This window comes from Cimex lectularius, unplaced genomic scaffold (assembly GCF_000648675.2).
Source record: "Cimex lectularius strain Harlan isolate CLEC.00 unplaced genomic scaffold, Clec_2.1 scaffold14, whole genome shotgun sequence".
Taxonomy (NCBI): domain Eukaryota; kingdom Metazoa; phylum Arthropoda; class Insecta; order Hemiptera; family Cimicidae; genus Cimex; species Cimex lectularius.
This window is the reverse complement of record NW_019392637.1, coordinates 675579-692693: the sequence shown is the minus strand read 5'-3', so window position 1 is coordinate 692693 and position 17115 is coordinate 675579. Positions and strand designations below refer to the sequence as shown.

General features: G+C 38.9%; 2 protein-coding genes across 2 annotated transcripts in view; both read right to left on the bottom strand.

The window, feature by feature from the left end:
* Window positions 1-712: 712 nt before the first annotated feature.
* LOC106663143 (xyloside xylosyltransferase 1) lies at window positions 713-2468 on the bottom strand. The gene is made up of 6 exons (XM_014387744.2): window positions 2250-2468; window positions 2138-2189; window positions 1747-2080; window positions 1448-1668; window positions 1143-1389; window positions 713-1081 (listed from the first exon to the last, which is right to left on the bottom strand). Exons 3-6 carry the CDS (start codon window positions 2062-2064, stop codon window positions 875-877), a joined length of 993 nt encoding a protein of 330 aa, XP_014243230.1. The 5' UTR covers window positions 2065-2080; window positions 2138-2189; window positions 2250-2468; the 3' UTR covers window positions 713-874.
* Window positions 2469-3767: 1299 nt separating this feature from the next.
* Window positions 3768-17115, bottom strand: part of LOC106663141 — a 28128-nt gene continuing 14780 nt past the window's right edge. Inside the window, exons 2-12 of the mRNA XM_014387743.2 lie at window positions 14892-15014; window positions 14679-14823; window positions 14502-14569; window positions 11238-11375; window positions 11054-11164; window positions 10734-10994; window positions 10442-10673; window positions 8828-8973; window positions 8496-8768; window positions 7139-7393; window positions 3768-7014 (exon numbers count right to left, since the gene is read on the bottom strand). Coding sequence (XP_014243229.1) covers window positions 6932-7014; window positions 7139-7393; window positions 8496-8768; window positions 8828-8973; window positions 10442-10673; window positions 10734-10994; window positions 11054-11164; window positions 11238-11375; window positions 14502-14569; window positions 14679-14823; window positions 14892-14982 — 1803 coding nt within the window. The 5' untranslated portion in view covers window positions 14983-15014 and the 3' untranslated portion in view covers window positions 3768-6931. The remainder of the gene's footprint in view (window positions 7015-7138; window positions 7394-8495; window positions 8769-8827; window positions 8974-10441; window positions 10674-10733; window positions 10995-11053; window positions 11165-11237; window positions 11376-14501; window positions 14570-14678; window positions 14824-14891; window positions 15015-17115) is intronic.

Below are 17115 nucleotides of genomic sequence, written 5' to 3'. Positions count from 1 at the left end.
TACACTCACAAGAGTTGCTCACAAATCATTCATTAATCAACTCACCTGAGTCGCTCTCTCAGGTGTCACCCTCACCCATTCTTTAATCCACTCACAAATCACTCATTCTGCTCACATGGGTCACCATCAAATCACACATCACTTGCCTGAATTTATTAATCCACTCAATAATCTATTCTCATTAGTCACTCAATAATTGACTCACTCATCCACATAATTAAGTCATTCATTAACATGACCGCTCACTCTTCGACTTTCTTTCTCGTCCACTGTGACGTGTCATTCATCCATCCTTACAAATGAATCACTAATCCACTCACTCACTGACCATTAGCCCATCCACCCTTACGAGTCACTCTCTTGTCTACTTTATTAGCTCATTCATAACACGACCGCTCACACATCAACTTCATATCTCGTCCACTGAGACATTGTCACTCATCCACCCTTACAAATTATTCACTAATGAGTCACTCATTCATTCATATATAGGTATATACAAGTTCACTCATTAACCATCAGCTCACTACTCTGATTTGTCACTCACTAATCCATTCATATGAGCCGTTCACTTATCACTCACATTAGTCACATCTTTTATTAGCTCGTCCACTCACAATTCTTTGTTCGCGGTTAATGATCAGAGGGTTTAAATTACAAAAAATCTTTTATTGGTTAAAATACATGTTTATAAAAATTTTGCTCTTTAAGAGAATAGATATATAAAAAATATTGGAATATATGTAATTGCACTTATTTTCTTTTTCTCACTTATTTCTGTACAATCATGTATGTAATTTTTTAAAAAATTTTTTCTCTTTTCTTTGATAATGATAAATAAAAAATAATGTATATACAGTTGTAAAAAATTTTGTCACACCTGAGGTATCTTTGAATTGCAGTTCCCGTGATATATCTTAACGGTAGAATCGCACCTCGCAAACGTGTCGAATGTCTCCTGGTAGCCGTGGTCCTTCCACCACTCACAAAGCTGCCGGTTCCATCCGCAGTCGAGCCTATGTATGAGGGACGGGTGCTCGAAGGTGAGCAGGCTGTAAAAGTCCTGGTCGCCCAGGTGGCCCTAAATGAAAATTAAAGAAATTTTTTTAGTTAAAAAAAAAATAATAAAAGGAGTTGTAGACCTTGAATATGTATTTGCTGGCTAGGCGGTTGACTTCGTGCTCTTCAAGGACATGCTGGTACAACGTAGAACGCCGCATCTTCTCAAGGTCGAGGAGCAACACGCCCGAGTTGATTCCGGGTAGGCCGCCTTTCGAATGGGCTGCGCCGAACCTGGTCGTGTTGTTTCGACTACGGTACAGGTAGAGTATGTGGTGGTAAACTGGCGTCAACTCTGGAGCAGCTCCGATCACCGATTCGTTTGAAAACCTTGAAATTGTAATCGTACATATATTTTTTTTTAAATACAAAAACCTGACATTATTACTTATCGAATTCGTCAAAAAGCTCTGTTATGTCTGTCTTAATGAATGTATCGACGTCGAGCATGACAACTTGTGACTGAAAGATGAACTTATGCAGGCCAATAGAAAGGAAAAAAAGCGATGCGCTGTAATACGCGCCCGGCTGGGAGCTGAAATGTTTCTGCATCACCTTGATTATGCTTTCCATTTTGTTTGTCAGTACGTGGACTTCATGGTACACTACCTTTTTTTATATAAAGTAAATTGATCAATTAAAAACAAATATATACATATATATGTAAATATATAAATACGAAACAACCTTGAGATATTTCCCAGTGTTATTTTTAGCTGCGTCGACTATGTCTTTGGCGATGTACCGGCTTGAAGCGTCAACAACAAGGTTGAGCGACAAAACAGCACCGGTCGTACGCAATAGCGAGTCTAGCATGCGTTCAAACTTGCTCTTTATCGTCGGATGGCCCTGCTTCACCCTGGTGAATATGCACCAGACGTTGTAGTCACGCGTGCTGGCTCGTTGGCGTTCAGGATGAGGCGTTTCCCCTCTGTCAAAGCTAAGGAGGATCACGACCGTTGTGAAGACGAGAAGGACGACCAGGGTCTTGTGGATATTACGCATCAGGGCTCTCGCACATCTGCAGTACAAGTAAGTAAATATTTTTCTACAAAGCGCAAACACAAAACTAATTTACCTGAGTAAACTTTAATCGCCGAATCTTTCAACCATCACGATAAATATTTTCCCTTCAAGAAAACCAATAGAAATAAATTAAAGTTCAATCACAAGTAAAATATTGAACTTACCTTCCAACTTGACATTTAGAGCATTCATTAAAAAAATCAGATAAATTCACTCATTAAATCATATTTTCAACACTTTCTTTTTCAATTTTTTTTTTTTAAATCTTGTAAATATTATTTAAACTTAATTTCCCCCCTGGACTTAGAATGTTCAAAAAGTGTAAACAAAGCACAGTAACAAGACGCGATACGGCGAGGAGGTTAAAACACTGTTATACAACACATCTCTTCGCTTCACATAAGATACCATACGTCAAACACAAAAGTAACCCCTGAAAACGGAAAATTTTTAAAACAAAAGATCAATGTCTTTAATAATATGTTTATTAAAGTTAAAATTAAAAGTTTCTCACGTCTGGGGGAATTTTGGATTTGTATCGAATTTGTTGACAATCGATTCTCACCCCCAATTTGATTTTCTAATACGGCGGCCATTAATAAAATATTATCGATATAATCGATATTGTTAAAACGGATTCGATTATCCTGGCCCAGTATACATAGTATAGAGGTATATTTTACGCGTAGCAACAAGTCACTTATGATTTGTCACATGGTCGTATGTCTTGTTCTTATCTCCTTACAGTTTTGTATCCTGGTTTCTGCTACATGTTCTACTGGTCCTGTACCTTATTCGTTTTATTGTTAATCTTTTTTAATGTTGTTTTACTCTATTTTTTAGGAATTGTACGGTCTTTCGCACGTACTCTTTTCCACAGTCACATTTTATGCAATACACGTGTATTCTATACCAAAACTACATATGCTATTAATGTATACTACATCGCCAACATTATATCTTAGTTCTTTTAATGTTGGCAGGTGTGGTGATATTTTGTTTTTTAGATAGCAATAGAATTTACAGTATACCATTATGTATGTGGCCAATAGATTAAATTGAGTATAGATTCTTACATTTTCGTTTCTAATTTGGCGGCCTTTGATAATGAAAAAGTCGATATTTGTATAATGAATCGATTCTTGCATTTTCATTTCTAATATGGCTGCAATTGTTAGTGAAAAATATAGATGTATCTAATAATGGTAAAAATCGATGTTTGTATTATGAATCGATTCTTGGGCATCGATTCCGTTGAGTATCGATTCTCACGGCATTTTCATTTCTAATATGGCGGCCATTGTTAGTGAAAAATATCGATATAACTAATAATGAAAAAATCGATATTTTTTATTATGAATCAATTTTAAATTATCGATTGTTCTGCTTAAATTAATGTTAGGATTCATTCTTGACCGCCGATTCAGTTGAGAATTGTGTTGAGCCCCCCCAATTAGATTTCCAATATAGCGGCCATCGATTAAGCCGTTGATATATCTGATTCGGCCGAGAATCGATTCTTGACCATTGTGAAGTTCGATAATCGACCGCTTGCCATCGATTTTGTGCGCAATGGTTTACTTGCATTTTCAACTTACCTTTGTTTAACCTCATACGAGTTTTTGCCCTTTTCTTCACCCACCTACAAATTCAATACGGGTTGAGAATATCAAAGATGAAAGTGTGTTTTAACTTTGAACAATTCAAAGTGCATTTATTTGGAACATAGATATATATATATTTTCATATTGTAAATACATTTACGTTCTTTTTTTTCCATAGAAAGAAATAACCCTCGTCTCGCACCTATTCGTCTAAGACAATAAAAATAGGTTTTGTAACAATTGCTCATAATACAAGAAATTTTTTATTATTTTTTTGTGTTTATTTTTAGTTTTGATGATGAGGCATCGATAAATAAAAAGGGGGAATATGAACGTAAAATTCAATCACCCAGTTCCATTTCTTGAAACGTTAGGCCTTTCAAAAATTCATGATAAAATTACAAATTCAATAAAAACAAAATAATTTAATTACCTAATTCAGTAAAGAAAGGAAAAAAAAGGACCGGAGGTTGTATTCTTCGGAATAATAATAATAAGAAGAAAACGTGCGATAACAACACACGAGAGGGCGAACGGAAAAACAGAGAGAAAAATATTTTCACACACGATTCCATCTAGGTGGGAGAGTGTCGGGATTTTCGGATTAGATTTTTTTTTTTCAAAACTTCAGTATTCTTTGTAATTTTTAATTTTGCCTAATTTATTACTCCGGAGGTAACGAGAGTGTAAAGTAGGAAAGAAATTTCCTCGGTGCAGTTTGAGGTAGGTTCGTTTTGCTCTCAGCACTAATGCCCTGAACAACAATTTCGGCGCCAAACGCATCTTCGTCTGACCTCATTGAGATATTTTAGCTTTTTGATCAGTTTTATCTAACCTTATCCACCTAGATAACCGTCCATCTTGCTAATTTTTGTGCAAAGAGCTGAGCTACTTCGCTTAACCTCTTTGAGATAAATTTGCCTATCTTATCATTTTCGTCCAACCTTATCCACCTAGAGAAACTTCCGCCATGGCAATTTCGGTGCCAAACACTGATTCGGTTAACACCATTAAGACAATTTTAGCTATATGATCTTTTTTTCTAACCTTAACCACCTAGAGAACCTTCCGCCATGGTAATTTTGGCGCCAAACTCATCTTCATTTAACCTCATTGAAATAATTTTGCGTATATGATCATTTTCGTTTCAATTTTCCGCCACGAAGAACACTTTCGGCGCCAAATGCATTTTCGTCTAACCTCATCTAGGGAAATTTCTCCGCAATGAACAACACTTTCGTCGCCAAATACATTTTCATCTAACCTCATCTAGGGAAATTTTTCCACCATGAACAACACTTTCGGCGCCAAATGCATTTTCGTCTAACCTCATCTAGAGTACTTTTTCCGCTACGAACAACACTTTTGGCGCCAAATGCATTTTCGTTTAACTTCATCTAGACAACCTTTTCCGCCATGAACAACACTCGGCGCCAAATGCATTTTCGTCTAACCTCGTCTTGAGAACTTTTTCCGCTACGAACAACACTTTTGGAGCCAATTACATTCTCGTCTAATCTTATCCACCTAAATAACCTTCCGCCATGATAATTTTGGCGCCAAACTCATCTTCATCTAACCTCATTGAAATAATTTTGCGTATATGATCATTTTCGTTTCAATTTTTCGCCACGAACAACACTTTCGGCGCCAAATGCATTCTCGTCTAACCTCATCTAGAGAACTTTTTCCGCTACGAACAACACTTTGGCGCCAAATGCATTCTCGTCAACCCTTATCCACCTAGAGAACCTTTCGCCTTGGTAAGTTTGACAACAAACACTTCTAACCTCATGTAGAGATCTTTTTCCGCCATGGCCAACATTTTCGGCTCCAAACACTTCTAAACACTTCTTCGTCACTCTTATTAATCTAGAGAACAGTTCGGCGATGGAGGAAGCATTTTCTCGCCTAACTTCTTCGCCTTAGGCCAACGGCGCGAAACTTTACTCCTGAGTTTCCTTTTCGATTTAAGAGAGATGCACTAAGTGATATCCGTGAGAGGAAATAAAATGTATCACTATTGGAAAATTTTTTCCTAACATTTTAAAAATTTGTCTTTAACAATATTAATTAACCTAGAAACTGAAATTGAGCCCCTCTCCAATACATTTTCGAAATGCCTTAGGTTTTTTTAATATATATTTTTAACTTTAGAACGAAAATTCATATTGAAGCTAAAAAATCAAAAAATGATTAATTTTATTTAGAGATTGTCCATCACTTGAGTGAGATAATGAAAATTGGAAAAACAACAATTTGTACTAACTACGAGGTAGTAAAACCGGTGGGGTTAATTTTTTTTAAAATTATTACCTTTATACACTTTTTTATCACAGTGGATTCCTTCGATATTTTTTATTTTTATAATCCTGTGTGAAAACGACTCAACCGAGTTTTGACCGATTCAGAAAGGCCCAAAAAAATCTATATCACATTCACCTAACCCCATGATAAATAAAATCTCACCCCGATAATTTAAAGAAATTTTTAAAAATCCTTCCGAATTTTTATTTAACATTCCAACCCCCTCTAATTCTATACTTTATTGCTTTTTGTTTGTTTCCAATTTTTCTCCTTAATAAACTTACAATTAACATTTAAACATTTTCATCCTGATTTTTTTTTTTTGTATATTATAAACTTTATATCATATATGTGTGGGTGTAAAAGTTATAAATCACATTATAATAACAGAAACTTAAGATTAAGATTGTTCTAGAAAAGAAATACAAAAATTTACAGTTTTACACATACACACGTACATACACGTGTATGTATATATTTAAACTATTTTGTGTGTGTTTGTACAATTTTCCATCTCTAAATTTTATTATATATATTTTTTCTTCCAATTTAATTTTTTTCTTATCTTAAAATTTATACACTTATTTCTCTGCATCTTCTGTTTACACAGTTTTTTGTTTTAATTTTAGAATTGTCTTAAGAATCCATCACATTTTTTCAAAAAATATACACTCGTCCGCTCGCTAGTGAAACCTTTATTTACACATTTTTTCGTTTTGAGTAAGAACTAAAATTCAAATCAAATTTTTCTCGGTGCTCTGAGTACAAATTAAAAAAAAATTCTGCCTAATTAATTTTATTCCTTTTAAAAAGACTTTTTTTGACAAAGCACAGAGAATTGCAACCTAGAGATTTTTTATTTATTTATTTTTTTAAATTTTCGGTCTTTATTTTTTTAACTTTTAAAATTTTCAACCTACGCTTTTTAAAAAAAATCATCTTAGACATACTGCAATCAGCAAGAGTGCCGTACTGAGGTGCGCCGCCGCTCCGCTGCTGCTCACTTCCACGCACTGGCCTGTAAAAAAAAAATAATATAAATATGTTGAAGTCGTGAGGAGCGGTAAAGAATGAGGTAGTTTAGAAATAATAATAATACTAATATAAAATAATAATAGTATGTTAAAAAAAATGTTTTTTACCTTGGCTTGTGATGTTGAAAGCGAGGATTCCCGTGAGGCCGGGTATCACAGTCCTGCTGCACGTGTCTGAGCTCGTCGAGAACCTGACGTAGTTCCACGAGGGGATTTGACCGGCCCCGTTGCCCACGGCCGACCTGTGATGGGCCGGACTGTAGACGAAGCAGTAGCGCTTCGAACCGTGCGACGATCGGCTCACAGGGGTCGTGATCACGAAGCCGGTACCGTTCTCCGACCAGCCGGCGTGGCATGTGTACGCTGACGTCAAAGGAATGGGTTATCAAGTGATTCTTTCGTTCGCGTAAGGGCTGAGTTGGTGAGATGGTCACTTAATGTCATAATAACAACTGTACGATTCATTAGTTTCATGGTTCACCGTTTCGTTCGTAGAGTAACTGATTAACTGTTCGCAAGACTCAGTCACTGAGTCGGTCACGTTCGTTAAATCACTGAGTCAACACTCGTTCGCTCAGTTGGTGAGTCAGTCACTTAGTCACTGTGTCGGTCACTCCTTCCCTCTAATCTATGAGTTGTTCGCTCATAAGATGAGAAGGCCACTCAGAAGGTCACTCTTCCTCAATGGGTGAGATGTTTGCTCATTTGATGAATAGTCATTTAGTCGGTGAATCGGTCACTCGTTCCCTCTAATCGATGAGTTGTTCGCTCATAAGATGAGTAGGACGCTCGTTTGGTGAGTGTAGGTCACTCAGTCTTCAATAGGTGAGTTGTTCGCTCATTTGGTGAGTAGGTCAGTCAGTCGGTCACTCGTTCCTCAATGGGTGAGTTGTTTGCTCATTTGATGAGTAAGTAACTCAATCTTCAATGGATGAATTGTTCGCACATTTGGTGAGAAGGTCACTCGTTCCTTAATGGGTGAGTTGTTCGCTCATTTGGCGAGTAGGTCGGTCATTTAGTGAGTAGGTCACCCAGTCCTCAATAGGTGAGTTATTCGCACATTTAGTGAGTAGGTCACTCAGTCGATGAGTCGGTTGTTCGTTTCCTCAAATCGATGAGTTAATTGCTCGTTGGATGAGTAGGTCACGCAGTGAGTCGACTACTCGTAGGCTCAGTAGAAAAGTCGTTACTTGATCAGTCAGTCATTCTTTCATTTCCAAATCGAGAGTCGTTCGCTAAATTGGTCAGTCGGTTACTCATTAGATCAGTTGGTTAATCGGTCACTCAGTCGGAAGGTAGGTCACTCGTTCGCTCAATGTTATATGTGATTCATTATGTCTATCGATCTGTCACTTTTTTATGTGTTCAGCCAATAACTGGTTCAATCATTAATTCCTTGGTCCACAAGTCACTGTTCGTTCGTTCAATCATTCTTTTGAAAATTCAAACCTCAGTATTGTCTTACCGGACACGATGCTCCTGACTGAGCCGTCGCACTCGGACCTCAGCTCCATCGTGTCTCTCCTCGTGCATGCCGAGTTGAGGGAGATGGCTTCCAGCGGGCAGTTGTCCAGGTCCCTCAGGCCTCCAGCACCCTGGTCGTCGCTCTCGACCTCCTCGGAGGCGGCGGCGCCACCCCCGGCCGCCCTCATCTCCCTCCTGTTTCCACTTTGCCTGAAAATCCCTGTGACCGAGTAACGCCCCGGGTGAGGGCAAGGCTTCAGGTCTGGGTTCGATGCTGCAAAAAAAAAATTTATTTAACAAATGGCGGTGCGTAAGGTTTTTCGTTATACTCACTGACTAACGTGAGGTATGGGACAACCGCTCGGTCGAAGTTGCTCTTGCTGCACGCCTCTTCTGCTCTCCTCGTGAAGCTACCTGATTGTACTTCGAGCACATGCTGGTCCCGTTTATAAAAAACCATACATACATAGCCGCTCTGGCTGTGGAATCACGAAGAAAAAAGATTATAAATTATATCGCTGTATAGACCATTGCTGAGTGTGCGAGTATACGAGTGTATGAGGAAGTGTGTTAAAAAAAATTATATATTTGATTAACGCGATTATTAATTTATTGTAATGATTAAATCGTAGAAATCGATACTTAATAATCAGCCATATTGGAATGCTATAAAATCGATTTGTAACAATTCGCAATATTGACCAGCGTATAACGATTCTTGATCATCTGCCATATTAGAATGTCATAATATCGATTCTACGCTATCCGCCATATAGGAATGCTATAATAACAATTATCAACTAGCGGCCTCATTTGCCAGCGATATATCGATTTCCTAATTATTCGCCATATTGGGACGCCACAATGTCGATCGTAAACCATCCGCCATATTGGACGGCCATAATATCGATTCTAAAATATTCGCTATATTATCAGCGATATATCGATTCTTGACCATCCGCCGTATTGGACACCATAATATCGATTCTAAAATATTTGCTATATTATCAGCGATATATCAATTATTGACCATCCGCCGTATTGGACACCATAATATCGATTCTTAACCATCGGCCATATTGGCCAGCGATATAACAATTATTGACCATCCGCCATAATATCGATTCTTGTCCAACCGCTATAACATCCATTCTCAAATATCGGCCTTATTTGTTAGCGATATATCGAATCTTGACCGGCCGCCATATTGGAACGCTATAATATCGATTCTAAAGCATCCGCCTCATTAGATCGCCATATTATTGATTCTTAACTATCTGCCTTATTGGAACGTCATAATATCCGTTCTTAACTATCTATCATGATATCGATTCTTAACTATCGGCCATATAGCCAGTGGTATATTGATTTTTGACCATCCGCCACATCGGAACGCCACAGTATAGATTCTAAACCATCCGCCATATTGGCCAGCGATATATCAATTATCCTATTATATTATATATCAATATCCGCCATAATATCGATTGTTGACCATCCGCCATAACATCGATTCTAAACTATAGGCCTTATTTGCCAGCGATATATCGATTCTTGACCATCCGCCGTATTGGGCACCATAATATCGATTCTTAACTATCGGCCATATGGCCAGCGATATATTGATTTTTGACCATCCGCCACAGTATTGATTCTAAACTATCCGCCTTATTTGCCAGCGATATTTCGATTTTTGACCATCCTCTATATAGGAACGCCTTAATATCAACTTTAAAACATCCGCAATATTGGACTGCCATAATATCGATTCTCAACCATCGGTGTTACCAGATTAGACCGCACAAACATCGATTCTGGACAATCGATTTGCACTAAATAGTTGATAATCCCAAACAATGTTTCCATCGATACTACATTGAGTACGAGAGAGAGCTCGACATTGAGTGATTTCGATTTGCCTCATTAACGTTTTAATGTTATACTGACCATCCGACCGTATAGTGTCCGACGATCTGCACATGGTCACCAGACGTCGACGCCGCAAGGGGTCCTTTCACCTCCGAGCACTGAACACGCGTCTCCTCCCTTCCTTCCGAATCGGCAATCCTCAACGTAGTGTTCCGATGCCTTAGGGAGTAGCTTCGCCTGTGGTCAAGAGTGTGCCACTGGCCCGGGGCTGACACCCAATTCGGGAATTTACACCTGCTCGGGCTGCTTGCTGTAACAAAATATATTCGTTTGTACTTTTTTTTAATGTGTATATGTGAATTACGAGTACCTTTGTAGAGGGTCATCGTCCTGCTTCCTTCCATCGGGCTGAAGAGTCCGTTGCAGGTTGCGTCCCCGCTCTGGGCCACCCTGTACGCCACTTCCCCGTCGCCGTCCCCTGTCCCGATCCCGTTCCCGACTATCGGGTACTTGTCGAACACGAAACACCTGTACCTGTCCTCGTTCGAGGTCGCGTGGCCGTGCTCGATCTTACCGACCAGGTACCGAGACGAGCCCTCTTTCCACATCGCGAGGCACTGGAGCTCCTCAACTGCAAAAGTAAGGGGCGGATTAAGGAGATTAAAACGGATTAAGAAATTAGATTATTACCGGCGCTTTCGCTTCCGTAGACGTCCGGGCAGGCTTGGTACCTCAGGAGAAGCCTGCTGTCTTGGGTGCACGGCTCCATCGTCGACGCCAACGTGTTGCACTCACCATGGCCTGAAATAAAACCAGAAACGTCACAAAAATTTTATGTACAAAATAACTGAAAAGAAAAAAAAACACAGCTCACCTCTGTTGTAGTGAAAGGTGTGGTATCCTGTGAATGGACAGGCGAGAGGCACTGCGTTCTGCCTGAACATCGAGTACAAGAGGGCATCGCCTGTTATTTGAGTGCATAGTGCCAGAGAATCAAGGTGAGAGCAGTAGGCTAAAAATACAAATACAAACCGTCAAAAACGCCAGAAATACGCCCTGAGGCCTGAAGTCGAGAGTTAACAGGTGAAAAAGGGGGGAAAAACTTTCTTTCGGAGGGGGTTGGGGTTTGGAAGGGAACGCGCGGCCGGCCAGATAAGGAGAAAGTTAACGGCACTTAAAACTTCCGGGAAGGATCTTTAATAATCTGTTGCTCAGAAATTGCCCTGAAATATGGAGTTTCCGTACTGCTTTTAAGGTTTCATGGGCCGGGGAGAGGGGGTCGAATTCAACCACCCGTTATGAGGGATGATCTTTTGTGGATCCTGGTTTCATTCAACTACACCAACAGTCATTCTGTTCACACACCCACATATTCATTCCTTCAGGTATTCACTCGCTCCATCACCGAGTCAGTCCGTCACACTCTCACAGATTCATTCGCGTACTCATTCATTCACTCTCTCATTCAGAAAATCAGTCGGTGACACACTCATATATTCAATCCTTCAGGCATTCACTCGCCTTTCCACTAAGCAGCACTGAGAAGGTCAGTCACTCACATATTCATTCCTTCAGGTATGCACTCGCTCTTTCACTAAAACATTCGGTCACACACTCACAGATTCATTTATTTAGCCATCCTCTAAATCGACAATCTCTCCGTCGATTACACATTTCCTGCCAACCAGGTAAACATTGTCATTTATAAAAAGGGCAAAGTTGCGGCAGGACTTATGGGGCGATTTATTTTTATATTTTATTTCGTCAAGCACGCGATGAAATGAAACGGTCGTGTCCACTATCGTCGCGAACTCACGCCAATTCGCGTTACAACCTCCTCATGGTCGATCAAATATGCTCACAAGGCAGGCAGGCATCGGAAAGTTCAAAAATTGGATTTGTGGATTCGTTTCTTTATTTGTTTGTTTATTACGCGTGGCCAAGTAGAACCAGGCCGTACGGTTTGACCAACCGGCCAAAACCCATCCCCCTTTGGACGCCACCATCGATAAAGGGGTGGCTCCAAGGGAAAAAGTGCGTATTTGACCAGTGGATCTCGCCCTCGCTAACGAACTTCAAATCCAGTTAGACTTAATTTCCGGGACCGTGTGTTTGTTTCACGTCCAAGGATCCTAAAGACGGGCAATTTTTACAACCCTTTCCCCTTTCTTCCAGGCCACGTTTTTCGCTCTCGCCAAATGAGACAAAGAGGGCCGAGGATGAAAGAACACAGGAAGGGGATGAAATGTGAAACGTATCGATTCAACCTCCACCCTCCGTCCTACAACAGCCCACCAGCATTTCATACTTAAAGAGATCATAGGTACATATAGAACGCAAGTGTATATATTACTCGATTGTTCAGACATACCTCGGGAAAATGTTTGTCGGGGGTGGAGCCCATGAGTCATTTTCCGTGACTCAAACCAATTCCCCCCCTTGGTTGAAAAAAAAATACTCACGTGATCACGGTCAATCAAGGAGGTGATGGTGTTATAATAAAGACATTACACCTTTGAGCAGGGGGAAGGAGGCAAGACGAAAAATAAAAACCAAATCGCGAAGGAGTGGTGGCGGGAAAATCGGATTTACTCAATTGAAACCCCTGAAGATTAAAAAAAATTAGGAGGTTTAAAAACACCAAACAAAAAGACTCAGTTGAGAGCCAACGGTCCACTATAACAAACTTTTTTTCTTGAAACGTCCAACTATAGCAAAAGCAACTATTTATTAGGTTTCGTGGTCCGATTGACCAAATAGCAAAAGGTTTTTTTTTTAAATTGGAACGGTCCAAAAGTAACAATCAATTGTTTTTAACTGGAAACGGTCCAACAGTAACAAATGCTTGTTTTTACTTGGAACGGTTCAACATAACAGGTTTTTTTTATCTTTCTTGAACGGTCCACTAGTAACAAACGCTTTTTTTTTTTTTTTTTTTACTTGAAACGTTTCTATTGTACAAAACGTTTATTTTTACTTGGAACGGTGCAACTATAACAACAGTTTGTTTTTTAACTTGTAACGGTCCAAAAGTAACAATCAATTGTTTTGAACTGGAAACAGTCCAATAGTAACAAACGCTTGTTTTTACTTGGAACGGTCCAACATAACAGGTTTTTTATCTTTCTTGAACGGTCCAACAGTAACAAACGCTTGTTTTTATTTGGAACGGTCCAACATAACAGATTTTTTATCTTTCTTGGACCGTCCAACAGTAACAACCGCTTGTTTTTACTTGGAACGGTCCAACATAACAGGTTTTTTTATCTTTCTTGAACGGTCCAACAGTAACAACCGCTTGTTTTTACTTGGAACGGTCCAACATAACAGGTTTTTTTTATCTTCCATGAACGGTCCAATAGTAAAAAACGCTTATTTTTAACTTGAAACGGTTCAGCTGTAACATACACTTTTTTAACTCGAAACAACATTAACAGTAACATTTTAACCAACCAAACAACAACCGATCGTTCGAAGTAAGACTAATATTCAATAACGTGAAACGTTCCAAATTAAAAAAAAAAAAAATAAAATAAATAAAAATAAAACAGTTTCCAACTTGAAACGTTCCAACTGCAACAAACGCCATTCTTCTTTGTTACGTACCAAATGGCCAACTTTGGATCGTTCCAAAGAAACTTCTTGGAACGTCCAAACTGTAACAACGCATATTAACGATATTATCTTAGAACATCTCAACTACTAAATACGCATTCCGTTTAGTAACGTTCCAACTTAACCCTACAAACGCATTTAACTTGGAACTCCCCCCCTCCCTCAATTGTATCGAACGATCCATTTAGCGATGGTTAGAGATGTAATATGTAATAAATGATAATGATGTAAAATGTAATAAACGCTTTTGACTTGAATCGTTCCTTTAACAGATCCGTTTCAACTTGAAACGTTCCAACCTAATAAGAAACGTTTTGCTTTTAGTATGATGAAATTAAAATCGAAGAACTTTGATCGTTCCAAAAGAGAGTAATATCAAAATACTTGGAATATCCAAATTGTCCACTTAAACGTTTCAATTAAAACTAACGTTAAACGATTTGAAACGTTCCAACTTTAAAAGCCATTTTCAACATGAATAGTTGAAACTGTAACAAACAATTAAAAAAGAAAGAAGACTTACTTTCTTTGTACTGGAGTACATTGTTGTGCACTTCGTGTATGGAAACACATCTGTAGCAGACGCCGTTCCTGGAACAAAAGAGAGTCGTCAATTTAAAACCGGTGGTGGGGAGAGTCCGCCTGTTTTCGCTTGTCTTTCTTACCGTAAATGTTGAAAAAGAAAGGGAAAAACACTTACTCGTGCACAATGAGGTACTTGTCATCTCGCTGGGCTATGCAACGCCCTTTGGTGCTGAACCGGTTGAGGAGAATGGTGATCGGTTGCCTCACGCCCGATTGGAACCACGAGCCTTGCCATTTTTCAGGGAATAGGCAAGACGATTCTTAAAAAATAAATAAATAAAGCATAAAAAAAATTAATCAATCATTTGATTGATTAATTTATCTTTACCGCTATGCCGGGCTGCGTATCTCAGCGGCGGGGCACCCAAGAAGAGAAGAGCAACGATGAGGGGCGCCGACCTCCAAAACACCATCACCATACTTCCCCGGCTGCCTCCTTCATCATAGCGATCTGAAAATCATCAGGCAGAAGAGCAAAGATAAGTCAAAGTCCAATCGGATGAACGAACCTGTGAATGACATCGGCTAAATAAACGCTTTACAACTTGGAACGTTCCAACTGTTATAAACGCATTATGTGATAAGAATGGACAATTTCGGGAATGTTTTAATTTTTTTTTTATAAATAATAGGAGTTGTTTCTCACTGTCAGGAGCTATTTCATGATAGTTGGATTGTTTGAAACGTTCCAAGTTTTTCGTTATCAATTTCATTTAGAACGTTCCAAGTAGGATAGTTGGGACGTTCCAAGTTTTTTTGTTATTAGTTTCATTTGATCGATCCAAGTTTTATAGTTGGCACGTTCCGATTAATTTAAACTTAGTTTCATTTGGAAATTTTGTTAAAATCGAAATGTTTAATACAGTTGGAACGGTTTAAGTTGAAAAATGTTTGTTATAGAAGGGACGTATCGCGTTGTTAAGCCTACTTTCATTTGAGAATGTACAAGTAATTTAATATTAGTACCATATGGAACGTTGCACGTAGGACAGTTGGGAAGTTTCAAGATTTTTGTTATTGATTTCATTTAGAACGTTCCATGTTGGACAATTGGAACGTTCCAAATTTTTCGTTATTAATTTCATTTAGAACGGTCCTTGTTGAACAGTTGGGGCGTTTGAAGTTTTTTGAATTTCATTTGGAATGATCCAAGTTTAACAGTTGACACGTTTCAATTAATTTAAACTTAGTTTCATTTGGAACGTTTAATACAGTTGGAACGCTCAATGTTGAAAAACGTTTGTTACAGTAGGGACGTACCATGTTTTTGAGCCTAGTTTCATTTGGGAAAGTACAAGTGGTTTCATATTAGTTCCATATAGAACGTTCCACATTGGATAGTTGGGACGTGCCAAGTTTTTTGTTATCAGTTTCATTTGAAACAATCCAAGTTGAGCAGTCGGGCGTTTCAATTAATTTATTATTCCAAGTAGTTTTTCTGATATTAATTTAGAACGTTCCGAGTTAGTTAGTTAATGTTAGTTTCATTTGGAATGTTCCAAATACTTTTATCGTTCCAAGTGTTTGTAGATAGATTTTGAACGTTCCAAGTTGTTAATCTCAATTTCATTTGGAACGACCCAACTATGTCGAAATTGTTTTACTTGGAACGATCCAAGTTAGAATTTTGGTACGTTCCAAGTAGTTTAATCTTATTATCATTAGGAACGATCCAAGTTTTTCGATATTATTTTCATTTGGAATGATCCAAGTTTTTTGATATTATTCTATCTGGAACGTTCCAAGAAGTTTAACCTTAATTTAATTTTCCCGGTAACCTTTGTTACAGTTGGAACGTTCCAATTTGTTTTACGCTTGTTGAATTATTTGAAATCGTTCCACGTGTTTGAAACATATGGCTACGTTCGGAACGTTCCAAGTGGTTGAACATCAGTTGAATCGGTTCGACCGTCCAGGTTGTGAGTATTTGTCACATGTGGAACGTGCCAAGTTCATAACCATAATTGATCCGGGGGTATTTTCAAGGGTTTTTAATGCTTTACCCAGAGGTTGAAAATTATAATCGGTACTCGCGTGAAACACGGCCGGCGATTAATTCCTGGCGGTGGCGGAGGTGTAGGTGGAGGGGTAAAATTGTCCCAGGACCCGGTGGATATATTTGTTTTTAACCACCTCCGCGACGGCGGGGGGAAGGGAGGGCGCATTAATTATTTCGCGAGATTTAACACGAATTAAGGGCCCCCGCCACGGTTTTCCCAGGGAAAAAGGCCGGATTAAAAATTTATCCCCGGCATCCTTTTATCCCGGATTTAACGGCCGGATCCGTCTTTCCATACCCTCTCCACCAACACCACAAATCACAAATTGGACGGAACGAACTTGGTACGGCTTAATTATTCATGTTTTTCCTTTCCCACCCTTCACTATCACTCTCGTTGAATGTATGTGCAGAAGGAAAAACATTGCCGGGATTTTTGACATTTTTTGGCACGAACCCGACCCAAATTCACTCAGTCACTCACCGTTCATTCAGTCACATTTGTTTACTGACTCAAGACTCAAATGAAACTGCCCAACTTGGCACGTTCAAA

Excerpts from the sequence above, each read along its gene's own strand:
- LOC106663143 (XM_014387744.2), bottom strand. The coding sequence starts at position 2,064 with ATGCGTAATATCCACAAGACCCTGGTCGTCCTTCTCGTCTTCACAACG. Across the intron at positions 1,669-1,746 it reads ACACTGGGAAATATCTCAAG|GTAGTGTACCATGAAGTCCA; the intron begins GTTGTTTCGTAT and ends ATATAAAAAAAG. Across the intron at positions 1,390-1,447 it reads CTTTTTGACGAATTCGATAA|GTTTTCAAACGAATCGGTGA; the intron begins GTAATAATGTCA and ends TACAATTTCAAG.